General features: G+C 49.6%; 1 protein-coding gene across 2 annotated transcripts in view; it reads left to right on the top strand.

The window, feature by feature from the left end:
* The first annotated feature begins 605 nt into the window (after positions 1–605).
* The window catches only part of dhx38 (DEAH (Asp-Glu-Ala-His) box polypeptide 38), a 24,528-nt gene continuing 6,164 nt past the window's right edge, over positions 606–18,969 (top strand). Inside the window, exons 1-23 of one of the 2 annotated variants that reach the window (XM_084436721.1) lie at positions 606–808; positions 1,766–2,109; positions 2,601–2,800; positions 3,317–3,478; positions 3,631–3,793; positions 4,342–4,472; positions 4,620–4,702; positions 5,151–5,306; positions 5,401–5,562; positions 5,834–5,941; positions 6,648–6,772; positions 7,045–7,182; positions 9,033–9,219; positions 11,002–11,187; positions 11,708–11,959; positions 12,460–12,576; positions 13,344–13,451; positions 13,655–13,767; positions 15,947–16,155; positions 17,141–17,295; positions 17,896–18,051; positions 18,505–18,639; positions 18,905–18,969. The exon at positions 18,905–18,969 is cut by the window's right edge and continues 61 nt beyond it. In XM_084436721.1, coding sequence (XP_084292847.1) covers positions 1,775–2,109; positions 2,601–2,800; positions 3,317–3,478; positions 3,631–3,793; positions 4,342–4,472; positions 4,620–4,702; positions 5,151–5,306; positions 5,401–5,562; positions 5,834–5,941; positions 6,648–6,772; positions 7,045–7,182; positions 9,033–9,219; positions 11,002–11,187; positions 11,708–11,959; positions 12,460–12,576; positions 13,344–13,451; positions 13,655–13,767; positions 15,947–16,155; positions 17,141–17,295; positions 17,896–18,051; positions 18,505–18,639; positions 18,905–18,969 — 3,446 coding nt within the window. In that variant the 5' untranslated portion in view covers positions 606–808; positions 1,766–1,774. Of the gene's footprint in view, positions 809–1,765; positions 2,110–2,600; positions 2,801–3,316; positions 3,479–3,630; positions 3,794–4,341; positions 4,473–4,619; positions 4,703–5,150; positions 5,307–5,400; positions 5,563–5,833; positions 5,942–6,647; positions 6,773–7,044; positions 7,183–9,032; positions 9,220–11,001; positions 11,188–11,707; positions 11,960–12,459; positions 12,577–13,343; positions 13,452–13,654; positions 13,768–15,946; positions 16,156–17,140; positions 17,327–17,895; positions 18,052–18,504; positions 18,640–18,904 lie in introns of those variants that run through there. The other variant, XM_084436722.1, reaches the window with a different exon arrangement.

Raw genomic sequence — 18,969 nt, 5'->3', positions numbered from 1 at the left:
CATTTATATACCCTCCCCCTCGATTGAGAGTGCCCTCCACAGCTGCGAGTGACACTTCATTTGGAGGGACACTCGGTGGCGGAGTGGGAGTGGGAGTGGGTAGGGGGTGGTTTGGGATTGGGCCTGACTCTGTACCCCTTGCACCACTTGCACACGACTTCTGATTGTTTCATGGCTTCCATTGTTATACATGGCTAATGGTGCGTTCGTTTATAACTGGGAGGTGGCAAATTGCGACTTGCTACTAGGAATGATTAAATAAAACGCTGCATGAACTCCCACTTCCTCGTCGCAAATTCGGATGTTTCTCAGCCTCCAGTTGCCGGCTGACGTCAATATCATATCATATCATCATCATATCATTCGCTATAGCTCGAATGCACACAGGTGGGAGGTAGGTATTTTGCCACTTACGACTTGCCACCTCCGACCACAAACGAATGCACCATAATAAACAGATCTTGAAAGCTCTTGAAATCTGATTGTCTGGACCCTGTAGAAGTTTCTTATCTCCAGCAGATGGCGGTGATGCCACGCTTAGGATGCAAGCTGCCGTTAAACCCCAAAGAAGAAGAAGTGTCATTGTGGGATTGCAATGGCCGCCTCTATATCTGTAAACAAAAACGCAACATCTACGGAAGAAAACGTTTCGTTATAGTTTGAATCATATCGAGTTGGTGACACAATTTTTGCTTTTTTTAATAACAGAGCTATTACCTATCGTAGATATTTTAAATAAAGCCTTGTAGCTATAGAACTGTACGGGTGGGCCTGGGCCGGGACAGCCCGTCTTGGCTAGCGTGCTAAGGTAACGTTACGCATCCACATGTTTTGTTGAATGGATTTTTTGTTTATTGTTTTATTTTATTTTATTTCTGCTTTTAATTTACAATTGTAATCCGATAGTTGTCAAACTGTCTAATGGCTATTCACAGTGGTCACGGATGATGGCTAGCTAGCGAAATCCATAGATATCATGGCTAGCTAACGATATGTAGCCTAACACTAGACTAACGTTAGCTGTTCCTGGTGGTTGCTAGCTTACTGTAACTTGCTTGCTTATTATCAGTCTTATTTATCGTATCTTAATAACATAAAAATGATATTTGTTTTAGTTTAACAACATTGGTCATGTTTTCTTTGTAATTTAAACCAACAATATGTAGGATTTTAAGCGTTTATCGTTTCTACATTGCTATGATAAGTCGGAAAAAATAAAGAAGCTAAGAGCTTTTCTGGCCTTACTAGTGTGGGCATACCCAGATAGGCCAGGCGGCGGGTAGAAGGGGAACTCACCTTATACCAACTTGAGGCAACAGCATAAGTTTGTCTACATGTATAAATGGTAAATGGAGTGCACGTATATAGCACTTTTATCCAAAGCGCTTTACAATGGCCACATCCACACACACATTCACTCACCAATGGCAGCAGTTGTCATGCAAGGTGCTAACCTGCACATTGGGAGCAATTCAGGCTTCACTGTCTTGCCCAAGGATACTTCGACATGTGGACAGGAGGAGCAGGGAATCGAACCGCCGACTCTGCGGTCATTGGACGACACGATCAACCTCTTGATCCACAGCCACCTCATTGGCCATTTACCATTTAAATATGTGGATTGAAAATATCTTAATTCTTTAGGTAATTAGCTATCTAGCCAACTACAGCTCCACAACAGCAAGTTGCCAGGGCTTACCAACCAGGATAGGGGATTTGGTGCTGCTAACTCAATTAGTAATTCTGCTTCTCTGTGCACCTTCAGGCTCCTGACATGGAGGAGGATGGTGACGCATCGCTGCACAGGCTGGAGGGCAGCGACCCCACGGAGCAGGTCGGTGGGCTGATCGTGAAGAAGAAGAGCGCATCAACGGAGCCCCACGTCTTCCGGGCCCCCACCCCGCGCACCTCCCTGCTGGGCCTGGACCTGCTGGCCGCCCAGAAGAGGAAGGAGCGCGAGGGCCAGGAGCAGGCGGACGCCGATGATGGCAGGACCAAGAAATCCAAGGTCATCTCTTATAAGGACTGGGAGGAGGGTCAGGAGGGAAGCGACTCTGGATCTGATGAGGAGGACGGTGAGGAGGAGGACCGCAGTGCTAAAAAAGAGAGGTGAGCTGCCGAGTAGTGTCAGTTACCGTTTTAGATTACCGATGTGTTTATTTATAACCTTGTAATTGCCGTCTGTTGTAGACCATTTCATGGAACGTTCATACTCAAAACATTAACACCACTTTGGTCCATCTCTCAATTTCCGGTTTGCCGCGATTATAACACAGTCATGTTAGCTAGCTAACGTTAAAAATGACAAGCAGTTATTTCTTTAGCCTCTAAATGCAGAACAGTTGAGATATGTAAATAATATTCCCACCACCGAACAACAAGGCCTCAAAGTTAATTTGGACATATTGCAGACGTTTTCAACCTGCTAGTGTTTGACTGTCGCAGATTGACACACGGTCCGCCGATTGGACCAAATCGTTGCCCTAGCGACCGAAAATTCAGTCGAAAGGGTCTATTAGCGTCTATCATGAGCTATCCGGTGATGTACTCATGCCGTGATCGGACAATCAAGCTGGTATTTTGCCACCCCCCGACATCAGGAAGTACCGCGTGACCGGCTCAGAGACGCCATCCAACCCCGGAGGGGTCAGTGACGAGTTCCGCCGTAAACACCAGCAGAGGGAGAAGGAACGACGGGAGCACGGCGTCTACGCCTCCTCCAAAGAGGAGAAGAACCGGGAGAAGGAGAAGGAACGCGAGAGGAGCAGAGACAAGGACAGAGATCGTAGGAGCGAGAGAGGTGAGCTGGGAAAAAAATGTTTTCAGCTTTAATCTGTTTATTGTGTTTAAGGTGTCATGTTTTTATTTTTATTTGATCAATTTGTGTGGTCTTTGTATTCTGTGTTTGTATTTTATTCTGTTTTAATGTATGATGTTTTTATATTTGCCTTGGTTTCAATGGGCTCCCCTCGTAAAATAAAGGTTAAATTAAAACATTCAGCTCAAAGTGATTTATCAGGTTCAGCAGGCACCTTAGATGATCTTGATTGTGTTGTGTCCCGGTGCTCAGGTAGTGACTCAGGAGTGGTCAGTGAGCGTGTGTCTCCTTCTTCTTCTCCTCCTTCTTCTTCTCCTTCTCCTTCTTCTTCTTCTTCTTTTTCTTCTTCTTCTTCTCCTGCTTCTTCTTCTTCTTCTCCTTCTTCTTCTCCTTCTCCTCCTCCTCCTCCTCCTCCTCCTCCTCCTCCTCCTTCTTTTTCTTTTTCTTTTTCTTTTTCTTCTTCTTCTTCTTCTTCTTCCTCTTCTCTCTGTCTGACAGATGAGCGGGAACGCAGCCACACCCGCGGTGGCGTTGGTGGCGGCAGGTCAGAGCGCGGGGACCGCAGCGAGAGGAGCGAACGTTCCCAGAGAGACGGCTGGTCAGAGCGCCTCAGCCGGGGCAAGAGAGACGAGCCTCCCACCCCCCAGCAGGGCCCCAAAGGTCAGAGCCCCGCCGTCCATCACGCCACCCGGCAAAAAAAACAGGATCTCAGGCTTCTCCTTAGGTCTCTTCTAGAGTTTCCTAACGATCTTCTCCTCGCCCTCTCCGTCTCCATCTCTCCCATCTTCTCCGTCCTCGTCGCTGACCTGCAGATGGCCCCACGCCCTCTCGTGCCAGCTGGGACGAGGACGACAGCGGCTACGCCAGCTCCCGGCGCTCCCACTGGGAGTCCCCCTCCCCAGCCCCCTCGCACCGCGAGACGGAGCGCTCCGAGCGCAGCCACCGCTCCGGACGGGACAGCGAAAGGAGGGACAAGTGAGTCACTTCGGCTCAGCACTCTTTCTTCTTTAGAAGCTCACGGTCTTAAATCTTAAAGGAACATGCCAACTTTGGGGGACATTAGCTGGTTTGCCTTCTTCCCCAGAGTCAGATAAGAAGATGCATATCCTTCTCTTCTCTGTGCCTGCAGTAGGAAGCATTGAGCCGTTAGCCTAGGCTAATGTTTCAATCCACTTCCAGTGATTGCGCTAAGCTAGGCTAACGGCAGCCTAGGCTAATGTTTCAATCCACTTCCAGTGATTGCGCTAAGCTAGGCTAACGGCTCTAACGGGTCTCAATGCTTCCTACTGCACGCCGAGAGAAGAGAATCAGAATCACAAGGTATGTATCTCCTTATCTGACTCTGGAGAAGATGGCAAATAAGCTAATAATAATGTTCCTTTAATCATGTTAGGTGAAAAGTAACAAAGTGGCCTCTTATGTTCAGAGGAAACATTGGAACACAAAAACTTTAACGCTGTTTGTTGTGTAACACAGAGAGCAGGCAGGTGTTTCTCCCTGCTAATAAGATGTTTGTCTCGCAGCTCTGTTCCGAGGTCAGTTAGAGGTCGGTACCCTGACGACACACCCCTCCCCACACCCTCCTACAAGTACAACGAGTGGGCCAACGACAGGAAGCACTTGGGCTCCACCCCTCGTCTCTCCCGCGGAAAAGGTAACTAGTCTCCATTGCCCCTCCAGGCATGTCTGAGCTCTCAGTGCAGGTTTGAGTGCGCTTGCTGAAGTGTTTGTGATGTCTGAGCTCTCAGTGCAGGTCTGAGTGCGCTTGCTGAAGTGTTCGTGTGTGTTTGTGTGGTCTCAGGTAAGAAGGAGGGAGGTGAGGGAGAGGACGGCATCGACTTCGACAACGAGGAAGAAAAACAGCAGTGGGAGGACGACCAGAAGGTTAGCGATTGTCGCTCTGGACCCTCTGGCCGTGCCAGATCCAACCAAACCCTGGAAATACCGCTCACATCCTTCCCTGCACAGTAGCAAGCCTGTCTGATCTTTCCACAAGCCATCCAGCTCCTGAATGACTCCCCCCCCCCCCCCCTCCAAGCTAATTATTAATTATTTATCAGATTCAAATAGCATGTATATAATCCATCAGGCCTATCCCATTCTAGCTTAATTTTATATTTTATAGAAAGGGTATTTATTGTGTAATTTTTGTTAATTTGTAAAATTGTGATTTTTGAATATTTGAAAATTGAGTATTAGAGTCTGTAGCATAATCTCATAATCAGCAGCAACATTTCACTGTGACTGTACACTGTACCATACATGGGACGAATAAAAGGAATCTTGTATTGTATGTGCGTAACCGTTAGCCTGTCCTGCGTCGTCCCCTCAGCAAGCGGACAGAGACTGGTACATGATGGACGAGGGCTACGACGAGTTCCACAACCCGCTGACCTCCACCTCCGAGGACTACGTCAAGAAGAGGGAGCAGATCCTGCAGAAGCAGACCCAGAAGCGCATATCTGCACAGAGACGGCAGATCAACGAGGTAAGCTACGCTACGGTGGGGGGAACACCCGTCTCCGGGTCCCGTCTGTGTCGGTGGCGGCGGCGTTTTAACCGGCGTGTGTTTGTCCATCCAGGATAACGAGCGCTGGGAGACCAACCGCATGCTGACCAGCGGCGTGGTCCAGCGGCTGGAGGTGGACGAGGACTTCGAGGAGGACAACGCCGCCAAGGTCCACCTGCTGGTCCACAACCTGGTCCCTCCCTTCCTGGACGGCAGGATCGTCTTCACCAAGCAGGTGACGCCCCGGTCCAGCGCCCCGGTCCAGCGCCTGGCTGTGGCGTGCCGGTACCGGTCAGATAACTCTGGAACAGTGGGAGAAACAGCATTAGGCGTTAACTACCGACCTGCCTAATCACCTAACCTAGCTACTGACCTAGCCCTGCTGCACACTGACTGAATGAGTTGAAAACAGCGAGTGGGTTGTTTCACTGCTGTAAGTCATTTGGTCGTAGTTCAGGCGCTGATTTGATAATGTCTATCTTTCTGTGTGTGTGTGTGTGCTATAGCCCGAGCCTGTCATCCCAGTGAAGGACGCCACCTCAGACATGGCCATCATCTCCCGCAAGGGCAGCCAGCTGGTCCGCAAACACCGTGAGCAGAAGGAGCGCAAGAAGGTAGGTCAGGACCGAGTCTCGACGCCAGACCCACAAGAGTGCTTTTGCTGAGAACGTTACGTGAGCTACGCTAACTACGTTACCGCATTCTGCAGATCTCTCTGTGGGTCTGGGACACTTCATGCAAAAATCTGGAGTTCAAATCCTGGCAATTCATTGGTAGCTCCGGAATCCCGGCGACACCAATCAATAACTATTTTCTCAATCAGGCGCTCCCACCCAACCTGGGTGATGCCAGTGCATTCGCCAACCTTACAAATCCAGCTGCGTTTGAACATTATTTCATCGGGAGCGTATAGTCGGGACTAAATTAAAAACTAATTTAGGTAATACACTTTGTCATTTGTGTAGTAAAAACCTCTGTGAAGTGAGAGTTAACGCGGAAGAAAATCACACCTTGTGTGCCAGATATGTTACTGACAGCTCACTAGAGAGCAGGAGTTAATAATACTTTGAAAAGTGGAACATCTGCAGTCGGTGACCAATCAGAGGCTAAATCAGCCTCTCCGCACAGCCCACTATCTGCGTGGTCCAATCAGCATCCTTTTGAAAATCAGATTTGAGTGTCCACGAATATCATAGCTCGTTCCCCTGAGGTTCTCACTACAGAGAGGGCTTCTGGGTACTCGTATCCCCGCTGCGCTTGTTTTGAACGCCGGCGCCGGCCCTCCCGACGTGGCGTTAACTCCTCTCGCCGTGTCTCCAGGCCCAGCACAAGCAGTGGGAGCTGGCCGGCACCAAGCTGGGCGACATCATGGGCATCAAGAAGACGGAGGAGGCCGACAGCTCCGGGGGCAAGCCAGTGGGCGAGGACGGCAAGGTGGACTACAGGTACGGAGCGGCACGGTCAGACCCCCGTGCTGGCCAAGGCGCACACCGGTCACCTGGGGCGGAGCGCCATGTCCAGTCTCTCTCTGTAAAGGGTTAGGGTCAGGAAATATACACCTGTACATCAGTGTGAATTCACCCTCTAATATAAGATAAATAATAGAGTGTAATATAGATATAGTGTTGCTCATGATGTCATTCTAAATGAATCCTCTCTGTCTCTCTCTCTCTCTCTCTCTCTCTCTCTCTCTCTCTCTCTCTCTCTCCCTCCACAGAGCGGAGCAGAAGTTTGCAGACCACATGAAGAACAAGAGTGAGGCCAGCAGTGAGTTCGCCAAGAAGAAGACCCTGCTGGAGCAGAGGCAGTACCTCCCCATCTTCGCTGTGAGACAGCAGCTGCTCAACATCATCAGGTACTGCCCTTCCCTAACCCCTGACCCTACCCCTTATCCCTGACTCTAACCCCTGACCCTACCCCTTATCCCTGACTCTGACCCCTGAGCCAACCCCTGACCCTACCCCTTATCCCTGACTCTAACCCCTGACCCTACCCCTTATCCCTGACTCTGACCCCTGAGCCTAACCCCTGACCCTACCCCTTATCCCTGACTCTAACCCCTACCCCTTATCCCTGACTCTGACCCCTGAGCCTGACCCTAACCCTTATCCCTGACTCTAACCCCTGACTCTAACCCCTGACCCTAACCCTTATCCCTGACTCTAACCCCTGACCCTAACCCTTATCCCTGACTCTAACCCCTGACCCTAACCCTTATCCCTGACTCTAACCCCTGACCCTAACCCTTATCCCTGACTCTAACCCCTGACCCTAACCCTTATCCCTGACTCTAACCCCTGACCCTAACCCTTATTCCTGACTCTAACCCCTGAACCTAACCCCTGACCCTAACCCTTGCAGCTGCTCAACATCAGGTATTGGGACAGCATTTAATTTAATTGCATTTAACATAGGTGTACATCAGTGTACTGCTACTCACCAGAACTCACAAGTGCATCTCCTTTCTAAACAAGTGACTAAGAGAGCAATCTAGTGCTGAAGCCAAAGTGTAGGAGTAGCACACTCTAGGACCATGTGTCCACATGTAGCACACTCTAGGACCATGTGTCCACATGTAGCACACTCTAGGACCATGTGTCCACATGTAGCACACTCTAGGACCATGTGTCCACATGTAGCACACTCTAGGACCATGTGTCCACATGTAGCACACTCTAGGACCATGTGTCCACATGTAGCACACTCTAGGACCATGTGTCCACATGTAGCACACTCTAGGACCATGTGTCCACATGTAGCACACTCTAGGACCATGTGTCCACATGTAGCACACTCTAGGACCATGTGTCCACATGTAGCACACTCTAGGACCATGTGTCCACATGTAGCACACTCTAGGCCCATGTGTCCACATGTAGCACACTCTAGGACCATGTGTCCACATGTAGCACACTCTAGGACCATGTGTCCACATGTAGCACACTCTAGGACCATGTGTCCACATGTAGCACACTCAAGGACCATGTGTCCACATGTAGCACACTCTAGGACCATGTGTCCACATGTAGCACACTCTAGGACCATGTGTCCACATGTAGCACACTCAAGGACCATGTGTCCACATGTAGCACACTCTAGGACCATGTGTCCACATGTAGCACACTCTAGGACCATGTGTCCACATGTAGCACACTCAAGGACCATGTGTCCACATGTAGCACACTCTAGGCCCATGTGTCCACATGTCGGTTTCAAAGACCTGAGAGTGTTGAGCGTTTCTCCACCGAGAAGGATCACTGTGTAGATGGTTTAGCCTATCACTGACAGGTCCTGAGTCTTGCATCTGAAGCACTTATTCACATCAAACTCAGTTTTATTTCTATAGCACATGTTCATACAAGCAAATGTAGCACACAGTGCTTTACAGAATAAGAAAATAAATAAAAACATAGTTTACTAATAAATAGTATAAAAAAAGAAAACAGGGTAGATAATATACTATGATAAAAGATAATAGAAAATAAGAAACAGCCAAATAAAAATGAGAATGAAAAATGTAAAATTGAGAAGATTTAATTATAACACAGGTAAAACTACATGATAAAAGCGAGATTAAAAAGGTATGTCTTAAGACCTCGCTTACGTCGTAGTTTCGCTTCATTGAGAAGCCCCCCTTGTGTTTCTGATGTTCCCTACATCCCTCTCTCTCTCTCTTTCCCTCCCTCCCTCCCTCCCTCCCCCCAGGGATAACAGCATAGTGATTGTGGTGGGGGAGACGGGCAGCGGGAAGACCACCCAGCTCACCCAGTACCTCCACGAGGACGGCTACACCAGCTACGGCATGGTGGGCTGCACCCAGCCCCGGAGGGTGGCCGCCATGAGCGTGGCCAAGAGAGTCAGCGAGGAGCTGGGCAGCAACCTGGGAGAGGAGGTGAGCTCTGGAGCTTCTGAGAGAGAGAGGGAGAGAGGGGAGGGGGAGGGGGAGAGAGAGAGGGGGGGGGGGGGGAGAGAGAGGGGGGGGGGAGAGAGAGAGGGGGGGGGGAGAGAGAGAGAGAGGGAGAGAGGGGGGAGGGGAGAGAGAGGGAGAGGGGGTGAGGGAGAGAGGGAGGGGGGGGAGAGAGAGGGGAAGAGAGATAGAGAGGGGGGGAGAGAGAGAGAGAGAGAGGAAGGGAGGGAGGAGACAGAGGGAGGGAGAGAGGAAGGGAGGGGGAGGGAGACAGGGGGCGGGAGGGAGGAGAGAGGGAGGGAAAGAGAGAGAGAGAGGAATGGAGAGAGAGGGAGGCGGGGGGAAAGAGGGAGGGAGGAGAGAGAGGGTTATATGTGGTCCCTGTGTTTTGTGTGTTTTATATTCAAACATCTGTTGAACCGAACAAGGGGCCTCTGTTCCTCTGTTAAGGAAGTGTAGATGAACCCCCCCCCAGGAATGCAGTAGTGTCGTCCACCTGATACCAAAGTGTAATGTGTTTAAAGGTCATGCTACTGGTCATGAGTCATGGCACTGTCCTGGGTTCGTTCCTCAAGGAATAGAGCGTACTAATATGTTGTACAATCACATCTAGTGGACGAATTCAGAACGTACACATATAGTGTATTTTATCACATAGCTTTATATGGCTCTGTTGCTTCTACTTTTTTGGGCTCAGTAATATGAATTGAATGTGTTGTCGTTAATGAGTCGCTAATGAGTCAATGTGCAGTGTACAGAAGACACCTGCTATTGGAGACTCAACAGAGCAGTGGTCCCTCATGGAATAAAGCTATGTTCTTACTGATATGTTGTACAATACTGACATCTTGTGGACAGACAGAGAACATGCACATGCAGTATGTTTTACCAGGTACCAGATAGCTGGTATCTTTATATGGCTCTGTTGCATTTCCTATTTTTAGCCCTGAGTGCTGTGATTTGAACTACTTGATAAGAATCGTATCTATATAGTTAATCAAATTCCCTTTTTTATCCTATGTCATTCCTATTTCCCATAATAATAATAATAATAATAATAATAATGATGATAATTAAGAATAATAATAAAGTTTATTATTATTATTATTATTATCATTATTATTATTTTTATTATTATTTATTAAATACACTTTATTTATAGAGCACATTTCGTGACAATAAATGCTGTTCAAAGTGCTTTACAAAGGAGACATTAAAAGCAGAAACATAAATACTTGTTTGAATGGTTGACCTGACTGACAGTGTTGTGTGCGTTCCTGTAGGTGGGCTACGCCATCCGTTTGAATGGTTGACCTGACTGACAGTGTTGTGTGCGTTCCTGTAGGTGGGCTACGCCATCCGTTTGAATGGTTGACCTGACTGACAGTGTTGTGTGCGTTCCTGTAGGTGGGCTACGCCATCCGTTTGAATGGTTGACCTGACTGAGTGTTGTGTGCGTTCCTGTAGGTGGGCTACGCCATCCGTTTGAATGGTTGACCTGACTGAGTGTTGTGTGCGTTCCTGTAGGTGGGCTACGCCATCCGTTTGAATGGTTGACCTGACTGAGTGTTGTGTGCGTTCCTGTAGGTGGGCTACGCCATCCGTTTGAATGGTTGACCTGACTGAGTGTTGTGTGCGTTCCTGTAGGTGGGCTACGCCATCCGTTTGAATGGTTGACCTGACTGAGTGTTGTGTGCGTTCCTGTAGGTGGGCTACGCCATCCGTTTGAATGGTTGACCTGACTGAGTGTTGTGTGCGTTCCTGTAGGTGGGCTACGCCATCCGTTTCGAGGACTGTACGTCTGAGAAGACGGTGATCAAGTACATGACGGACGGCATCCTCCTGAGGGAGTCCCTGAGGGAGTCGGACCTGGACCACTACAGCGCCGTCATCATGGACGAGGCCCACGAGCGCTCACTCAACACCGACGTGCTGTTCGGCCTGCTCCGAGAGGTCAGAGGTCACTCATCATCTCGACACCTTCCCCGGTGTTGAGTTTAGGTTCAGAGGCTCACTGAGATGGGGGGGGGGGGGGGGGGGGGGCGTGTGATGATGTGAGAGCATCTGTTCTCTGCCTCTAACATAACTCTCTCTCCTTCTCTCTCTCTCTATCTCTCTGTCTCTTTATCTCTATCTCTGTCTCTATCTCTCTCTCCTCTCTCTCTCCCCCTTCTCTATCCCTCTCTCTCCTTCTCTGCTTCTCTCTCTATCTCTCTCCCCCTTCTCTATCCCTCTCTCTCCTCTGCTTCTCTCTCTTTCTCTCTCCCCCTTCTCTATCTCTTTCTATCTCTCTCTCCCCTTCTCTATATCTCTCTCTCTCTCTCCTCTCGTTTTCTCTCTATCTCTCTCTCTCTATATATATATATCTCTCCCCCATCTCTCTCTGTCTTTCTCCCTCTCTCTCTCTCTCCCTCTGCTGTCTCTCTCTTCCTCTGTCTCTCTCTCTCTCTCTCCCTCTCTGTCTCTCTGCCAGGTGGTCTCCAGGCGCTCCGACCTTAAGCTGATCGTAACCTCGGCGACCATGGACTCAGACAAGTTCGCCGCGTTCTTCGGAAACGTTCCCATTTTCCACATCCCGGGGCGGACGTTCCCGGTGGACATCCTGTTCAGTAAGACCCCCCAGGAGGACTACGTGGAGGCGGCGGTGAAGCAGGCCCTGCAGATCCACCTGAGCGGCATGTCTGGAGACATCCTCATCTTCATGCCTGGACAGGAGGACATCGAGGTGAGACGTCACTCACTCTCACTCAACACACTCGCTCACTGACACACACACACACACACACACAGACTCACTCACTCCCGAGAGAGGGATACACATACCAGCTCATTTTAGCAACACTAGTAGTGTGGTAAAAGTGGTCTTTTAAAAGTGGCTCGTGTTCACCGCCTTGCCCGTCTGTAAAGATGTAACGGTATGAACATTTCATATCACGATTATAGCGACCGAAATTATCACCGTTATCAGTATTATCGTGGTATTCTAAAATGTGCGGAACATTTTCAAAAACTACTGTTACACACACTGAAATCATTTCACCAAGTTTTATATTGAAAATCACAAATAAAACTAGCAGCACTATGCACTTTGTGTGCATAAACATTCAAATAATGCGCCATGGAGACTTGGACGCTGGACAGTATTTACAGTGAGTTTTTCAAAGCAGGGAAATCAAACACGGTTTTAGTGCCCGTCTGTGTGCTCCGCCCCCACCCCCACCCCAGGTGACGTCGGACCAGATCGTGGAGCGTCTGGAGGACCTGGAGAGTGCCCCGGCCCTGGCTGTGCTGCCCATCTACTCCCAGCTGCCCTCCGACCTCCAGGCCAAGATCTTCCAGAAGGTTCCCTTCAACATCCTCCCTCCTGTCACTCCTACGCTATCTGCTAGACAACGCCAGGGACATTTAGCTTTGTGTATTTTGAAGTGTAAACACACACATTGGTGTCTGTTAATAATAATAATAATAATATTTGTATAGCACCTTTCACAGATAGGGATCACAAAGTGCTTCACACACACAGCAACACAGCAAAATACAGTAAAAGTGACAGTGCGAGAGAATAGTAGAACAACACCGCCAAAATAAAAGGTAAAAACACAAATAAAAGAGGGTCAAGTAAAAGCCTGTCTAACATAGCAACACACGGTAAAATACAATAAAGGTACAGTGCAAAAAGAACAGTAAAACACCAAAATACAAAGGGTAAAATCAGAGAAAAGAGGGTCAAGTAAAACAGCTTTTAGTACGGGCTTTCACTATACTTCAGATTCAGATTAGTTTATTGCCATGTATGTGGTTTACACATACCAGGAATTTGTTTAGGTCAATGGTGTATACACTGATGGAGACAACGTTAGACAGGGTGCAGGACAGGACATGGTTCTGAGGGGGTGGAGTTAGGGTTAGTGGTCAGTGGTTCTGAGGGGGTGGAGTTAGGGTTAGTGGTCAGTGGTTCTGAGGGGGTGGAGTTAGGGTTAGTGGTCAGTGGTTCTGAGGGGGTGGAGTTAGGGTTAGTGGTCAGTGGTTCTGAGGGGGTGGAGTTAGGGTTAGTGGTCAGTGGTTCTGAGGGCGGTGTCGCTGACCCTGTAGCGTCCTCTCCTCCCCAGGCCCCAGACGGAGTGAGGAAGTGCATCGTTGCCACCAACATCGCCGAGACCTCCCTGACCGTAGACGGCATCATGTTCGTAGTGGACGCGGGATACTGCAAGCTCAAGGTACCCCCCCCCTCCTCTGCTGGTCTCTCTCTCCCTCCCTGTCTTTCCCTCTCTCTCTCTCTCTCTCTTGGTACGTCTCTCACTTCATTCACCGTCTGCCATGACAACAACGTAGAGAGGGACCGGCCCGTCTCTCCCGGTGTTGTGTGTTTTACTGACCCCCCCCCCCCCCCCCCCCCCCTCGTTGTCGTCTGCGTGCCCAGGTGTTCAACCCCCGCATCGGCATGGACGCCCTGCAGGTGTACCCCATCAGCCAGGCCAACGCCAACCAGCGCGCCGGCCGGGCGGGGAGAACCGGACCGGGCCAGTGCTACAGGTAACATCAACCGGCCGGTACCAGGGTGGCGGAGGTCCCGGGAATATCTGCAGACTTCCCATGGGGAATACCAGGGAATTTCAGTTTATTCCCGCTCACTTTATTAGACAGGCCTATGACAATGTCTTGAGCAGAGAATACACTTATTTGAATGTATGTATTACAGCGACTGTATGCTTCCATCTGGTCCTGTCCTGGGCAGCATGCTGCGCTTCACCCCAAGTTGGGTTCATTCCTATTCATTCCCACCAATTCCCATGGGAGGTTTGTGGATATTCCCGGAGCTTTGCAACCCTAGCTGTGCGCGCGAACACACACACACACACACACACACACACACACACACACACACACACACACACACACACACACACACACTCACTCTCTCTCTCTCTCTTTCCATCCCTGGTGTGATGTCAGTGTGCCGCAGAATGTGCTTGTCTTTAGGAGAAGAGGGACATGGTGTCCTCGTGCGCTTTAGTCCTCCATGTCCACACTCCGGGGTCAGGAACAACACGCCTCAACACACACCACGCCTCTCTCTCCTCACCAGACCCCCAAATAAACCACGATCACACAATCATTCTCTCCATCTGAACCCCAAGCCCTGAAATAAATCACAATCACATTACAGTCATTTAGCAGACGATTCTATCCAAAGCGACTTACAACAATTGCATTTAAGGAAGTCAGTGTACTACTACTCACCAGAACTCTCAAGTGCATCTCCCTTCTAAACAAGTGACTGAGAGCATAATCTAGTGCCAAAGCCAAAGTGCAAGAGTAGCAAAATATAAATACTATAGGTGCTTAAGAGGGAGGATCGTGGTGGTACTTCTCGAAGGTGTGTGTGTAATGTTGCTGTTGTGGTATTTGATCTCTGGCTGATTCACATCCGAGCTGTGTTCACATGCGCCGTCTGGACCTCTGATCCACGCTCAGACCAATCAGAGACTCCAACAGCAGCAGGAGGAGGAGAGAGAGAGGGAGGAGGAGGAGAGAGAGAGAGGGAGAGGGAGGAGGAGGAGAGAGAGAGAGGGAGGGAGGAGGAGGGATGAGGAGAGAGAAAGAGAGACCAGAATCCTGATCTCCAGAGGATGTCACGCTGTTTAACTCCATCTAGAGCAGGGGGAGTGTCACACAGAAGCCCCGCCCTGAAGCTGCACATGACCTCTCTTAACCCCCACCCTCACACTTCCCCAAGTAGACACACACACACACACACGTGATTGTTTTGCCTTGTAAATGAGTGGCAGCAACATTTCACTGTACATTTCACTGTATAATGTACACTGTACTGTACTTATGAAAGCCCCTGTGCTTTCGGGATTAACCCCCCCTCCATTTCCTTCACACGCTCATACACAGAGATCTGTGAAGAATCAATTTGGGAGGGGAGCTTTAGGATGAGTACAGCGTTGGTGTTGGGGGGTAGTTGATATGTGTGTGTGACATGCTGGGTGACATGACGTCTGTGGAGAATACGCCACTCAAAGCTCGTCTTAGCGGTGACTGCGTAAACACACACACACACATACACACACATGTATACCATATTGACAGCCGTACACACACTCAAATCGTTTCTTAATAACGTGATGACTTCAGAGGGATAAGCCAGTCAGTGAATCGGCTGAGTGGCTTTGTTGGAGCAGACCTATCGGTCCACAGCAGACATGAGACCTGATCCTGACAGGTCAGGTGGTTAGAGGCAGCTAAGTAGCTTTGTTAACGTTCCCATACAGGGGGGCTCTCTTTCTCTCTCTCTCTCTCTCTCTCTCTCTCCCTCTCTCTCTCTCTCCCTTTCTCTCTCTCTCTCTCTCTCTCTCTCTCTCTCTCCTCTTTCTCTCCCTCTCTCCCCCCTCTCTCTCCCTTTTTCTCTCCCTGTCTCTCTCCCTCTCTATCTCTCTCTCTCCCCTTCTCCCTCCCTCTCTCTGCGTCTCTCTCTCTCCCCCCACTCTCTCTCTCTGTTCTGAAGCCAGTGTCTGATCTTTCAGTGGATTGTCTGTCTCTCCATCCGGGCGCCATTGTTCCACCGGCACATCCATCTTTCCAGCAGGGTGAAATCCCATCAGGGACCCCCTATCAATGCATAACACCCTCTCCTCTTTCTCTCCGTCCCCTTCTCTTCTCTCTCTCTCTCTCCTCCTCCTCTTCCCTCTCCCTCCCCTCTGTCCAGGCTGTACACTCAGAGCGCCTTTAAGAACGAGATGCTGACCACCACCATCCCGGAGATCCAGAGGACCAACCTGGCCAACGTGGTGCTGCTGCTGAAGTCCCTGGGCGTGCAGGACCTGCTGCTCTTCCACTTCATGGACCCGCCGCCGGAGGACAACATGCTCAACTCCATGTACCAGCTCTGGATCCTGGGCGCGCTCGACAACACCGGTGGGTCTGGCAGAACCTCGCCGGGGGTTTCTGAGACTAGGGTTCCTGGCGGTTCTCTGGTCCGGGTGCGGCCTTGTCTCGAGACCAGGTTCCCTTGGCGGTTCTGGCCCCGGGTCCGTTCGGATCCCGACCTTCTTGGTTTCTCTCTTGACCTGAGCGTGCCATAAGAAAGGCTGCAGAGTTCAGAGCAACTAGAGACACAGATGAACGAAGCCTCTCTATACTCAGGAAGGAGGAAGGAGATGAGCTCTTATTAAACAAACAGCAAACAGCAGCGGCTAGCACAGCGCTTAGCAGAGGAGTAATTGCATAGTGCCTGATCCTCTGTTAGATGTGCCTGGCTGTCTCTCATCTCGGTCTCATCCCAGTCAGATCCCCCTCGGGATTGTGGGATTTGGGGCTGAGGAGGACTTTTTGATGATTGCCTGTGTGGTGTGTTAACAGCAGATTACCTCAGATCAAGGCTTACCTGCCCAAACCGCCCGCGCTGCACTCCCTCTCTTAATCTGCTTACTCTGAGGCAGGTAATCGTTGAAATCAAGGCTCAGGTTTTTGATTAAAATCATTTTTCAGTCATCTTCAGTTGTCAGCGCTCCACCCTCCTCTTCCTCCATCTCTTGCGATGATATACAGGTGTCACCTCAACTCAAATTGTATTTATAAAGCACATTTAAAACAACCGAGGTTGACCAAAGTGCTGTACAGGTCCAAAGCAACAAACACACAGCACGCAACAGAACACTACAATACACAATAAGCAATATACAATACAGTACAATAAAGGGGCCATCGGGTGTCCAGCTCAACCTGAGTTGAAGGCCTGGGAGAAAAAGGTGAGTCTTCAAAGAAGACTTAAAAATCTCTACGGTCTGGGCAGACCTAACCTGTATAGCGCTCCCCCCTCCCCTATAGGCGACTCAGGTGGTCCGCTCCACAGACAGGAAGTGTGTAACCTGTAAATATGTCCCCCCCATTTGTCTCCCAGGTGCCCTGACGCCCACGGGGAGGTTGATGGTGGAGTTCCCTCTGGACCCCGCCCTGTCCAAGATGCTGATTGTGTCATGTGACATGGGCTGCAGCGCCGACATCCTCATCATCGTGTCCATGCTGTCCGTACCCGCCATCTTTTACAGGCCCAAGGTCCGTACCCGCCATCTTTTACAGGCCCAAGGTACGGTCGGCTGGCAAGATTGGTTTGAGGAGTTACAGGGTGTGTCACACCCAGTATTGTCACACCCAGATCAGAGTACATGACGAGGAGAGACCAGTGCCAGGTTGCAGGGACAACAAAAGATATTTATTAACTAAAGACTAAATAAAGCTAACAGGAAATAAGGAGGTGTATAAAACATACAGTACATTAGAGAGTAACTATACAGCGAAAACGCATTTGTTTTGCCAGTGAAATACCAATGTTTTAGGCTTACACGTAGTGAAATTGGAGTTGCGCTTTAAGATTTTTTGTTAGTTTCATGAAGCTTTCTTCTGAAGGGAACTTTGTAATTATTTTATTTAACCTTTATTTTACCAGGTGGTCCCATTGAGATCAAAGATCTCATTGACAAGGGAGACCTGGCCAAAATAGCACCATAAAAAGTTACAGACAAAATAATAAAAACAACAATAAAAACAACAATAGAACATCAGAGCTTCCAGAGTATCTGGGAAGTAAACGCTGAAGGCGGTGCGTTGAGGGCGTGGCCGGAGCCCGTGTTAACTCTCTGTTCTCTGGTCTCCCAGGGTCGTGAGGAGGAGAGCGACCAGGTCAGGGAGAAGTTCTCCGTCCCAGAGAGCGACCACCTGACCTACCTCAACGTCTACCTGCAGTGGAAGAACAACAACTACTCCAGCATCTGGTGCAACGAGCACTTCATCCACACCAAGGCCATGCGCAAGGTTACTTGACTCTGTCTGTCTGTTTAACTGTCTGTCTTTCTTGTCTGTCATGTGGGTCTTGTCTGTCTGTCTGTTTGTCTGTCTGTCTGTCTGTCTGTTTAACTGTCTGTCTGTCTTGTCTGTCGTGTGGGTCTTGTCTGTGTGTGTGTGTGTGTGTGTGTGTGTGTGTGTGTCATGTCGCGTGTGTGTGTGTCTGTCTGCCTCCCTGTCTGTCTGCCTCCCTGTCTGTCTGCCTGCCTCCCTGTCTGTCTGTCTGTGTCTGTCAGTCTCTGTCCATTTCTGTCTGTGTCTGTTTCTCCTGTCTATGTCCTGCTTCTACCTGTACCTCTTGCGTTGCTGTCTGGCTGCCTCAAATTTTCCCTGCTGTTTTTGTCTAGCTACTAATGTACAGGTGTGTGCGTGTGTGTGTGTCTGCCTGTTGTGTGCTGCCTGTGTGTGTGTGTGTGTGTGTAGGTGCGTGAGGTGCGGTCTCAGCTTAAAGACATCATGGTGCAGCAAAGGATGAACCTGGTGTCATGTGGCTCCGACTGGGACGTCATCAGGAAGTGCATCTGTGCCGCCTACTTCCACCAGGCTGCCAAGCTCAAGGTAACACACACACACACACAGGCTGACACTCCACAGTCCACACACACTTTTGAATACTTTATTTGATTCCACAAATTACATTACAACAGCAGGGAATGAAATAGGACTAGAAAATTCAAGAACACCTAAGGATGCACATAACACCTTTAAAACATCCTCACCAATAGCAGCATTTAACACAGACACACACACACACACACACATACATTGGCTAGTGGTCCAACATGCTCATGTGCTGTGTGTGTTTGTGTGTGTGTGTCATCAGGGCATCGGCGAGTACGTGAACGTGAGGACGGGCATGCCGTGCCACCTGCACCCCACCAGCTCCCT

The sequence above is a fragment of the Borostomias antarcticus genome (assembly GCF_949987555.1).
Source record: "Borostomias antarcticus genome assembly, chromosome: 4".
Lineage (NCBI taxonomy): Eukaryota > Metazoa > Chordata > Actinopteri > Stomiiformes > Stomiidae > Borostomias > Borostomias antarcticus.
The sequence above is the reverse complement of the archived record's forward strand: the minus strand, read 5'-3'. Positions and strand labels throughout refer to the sequence as shown.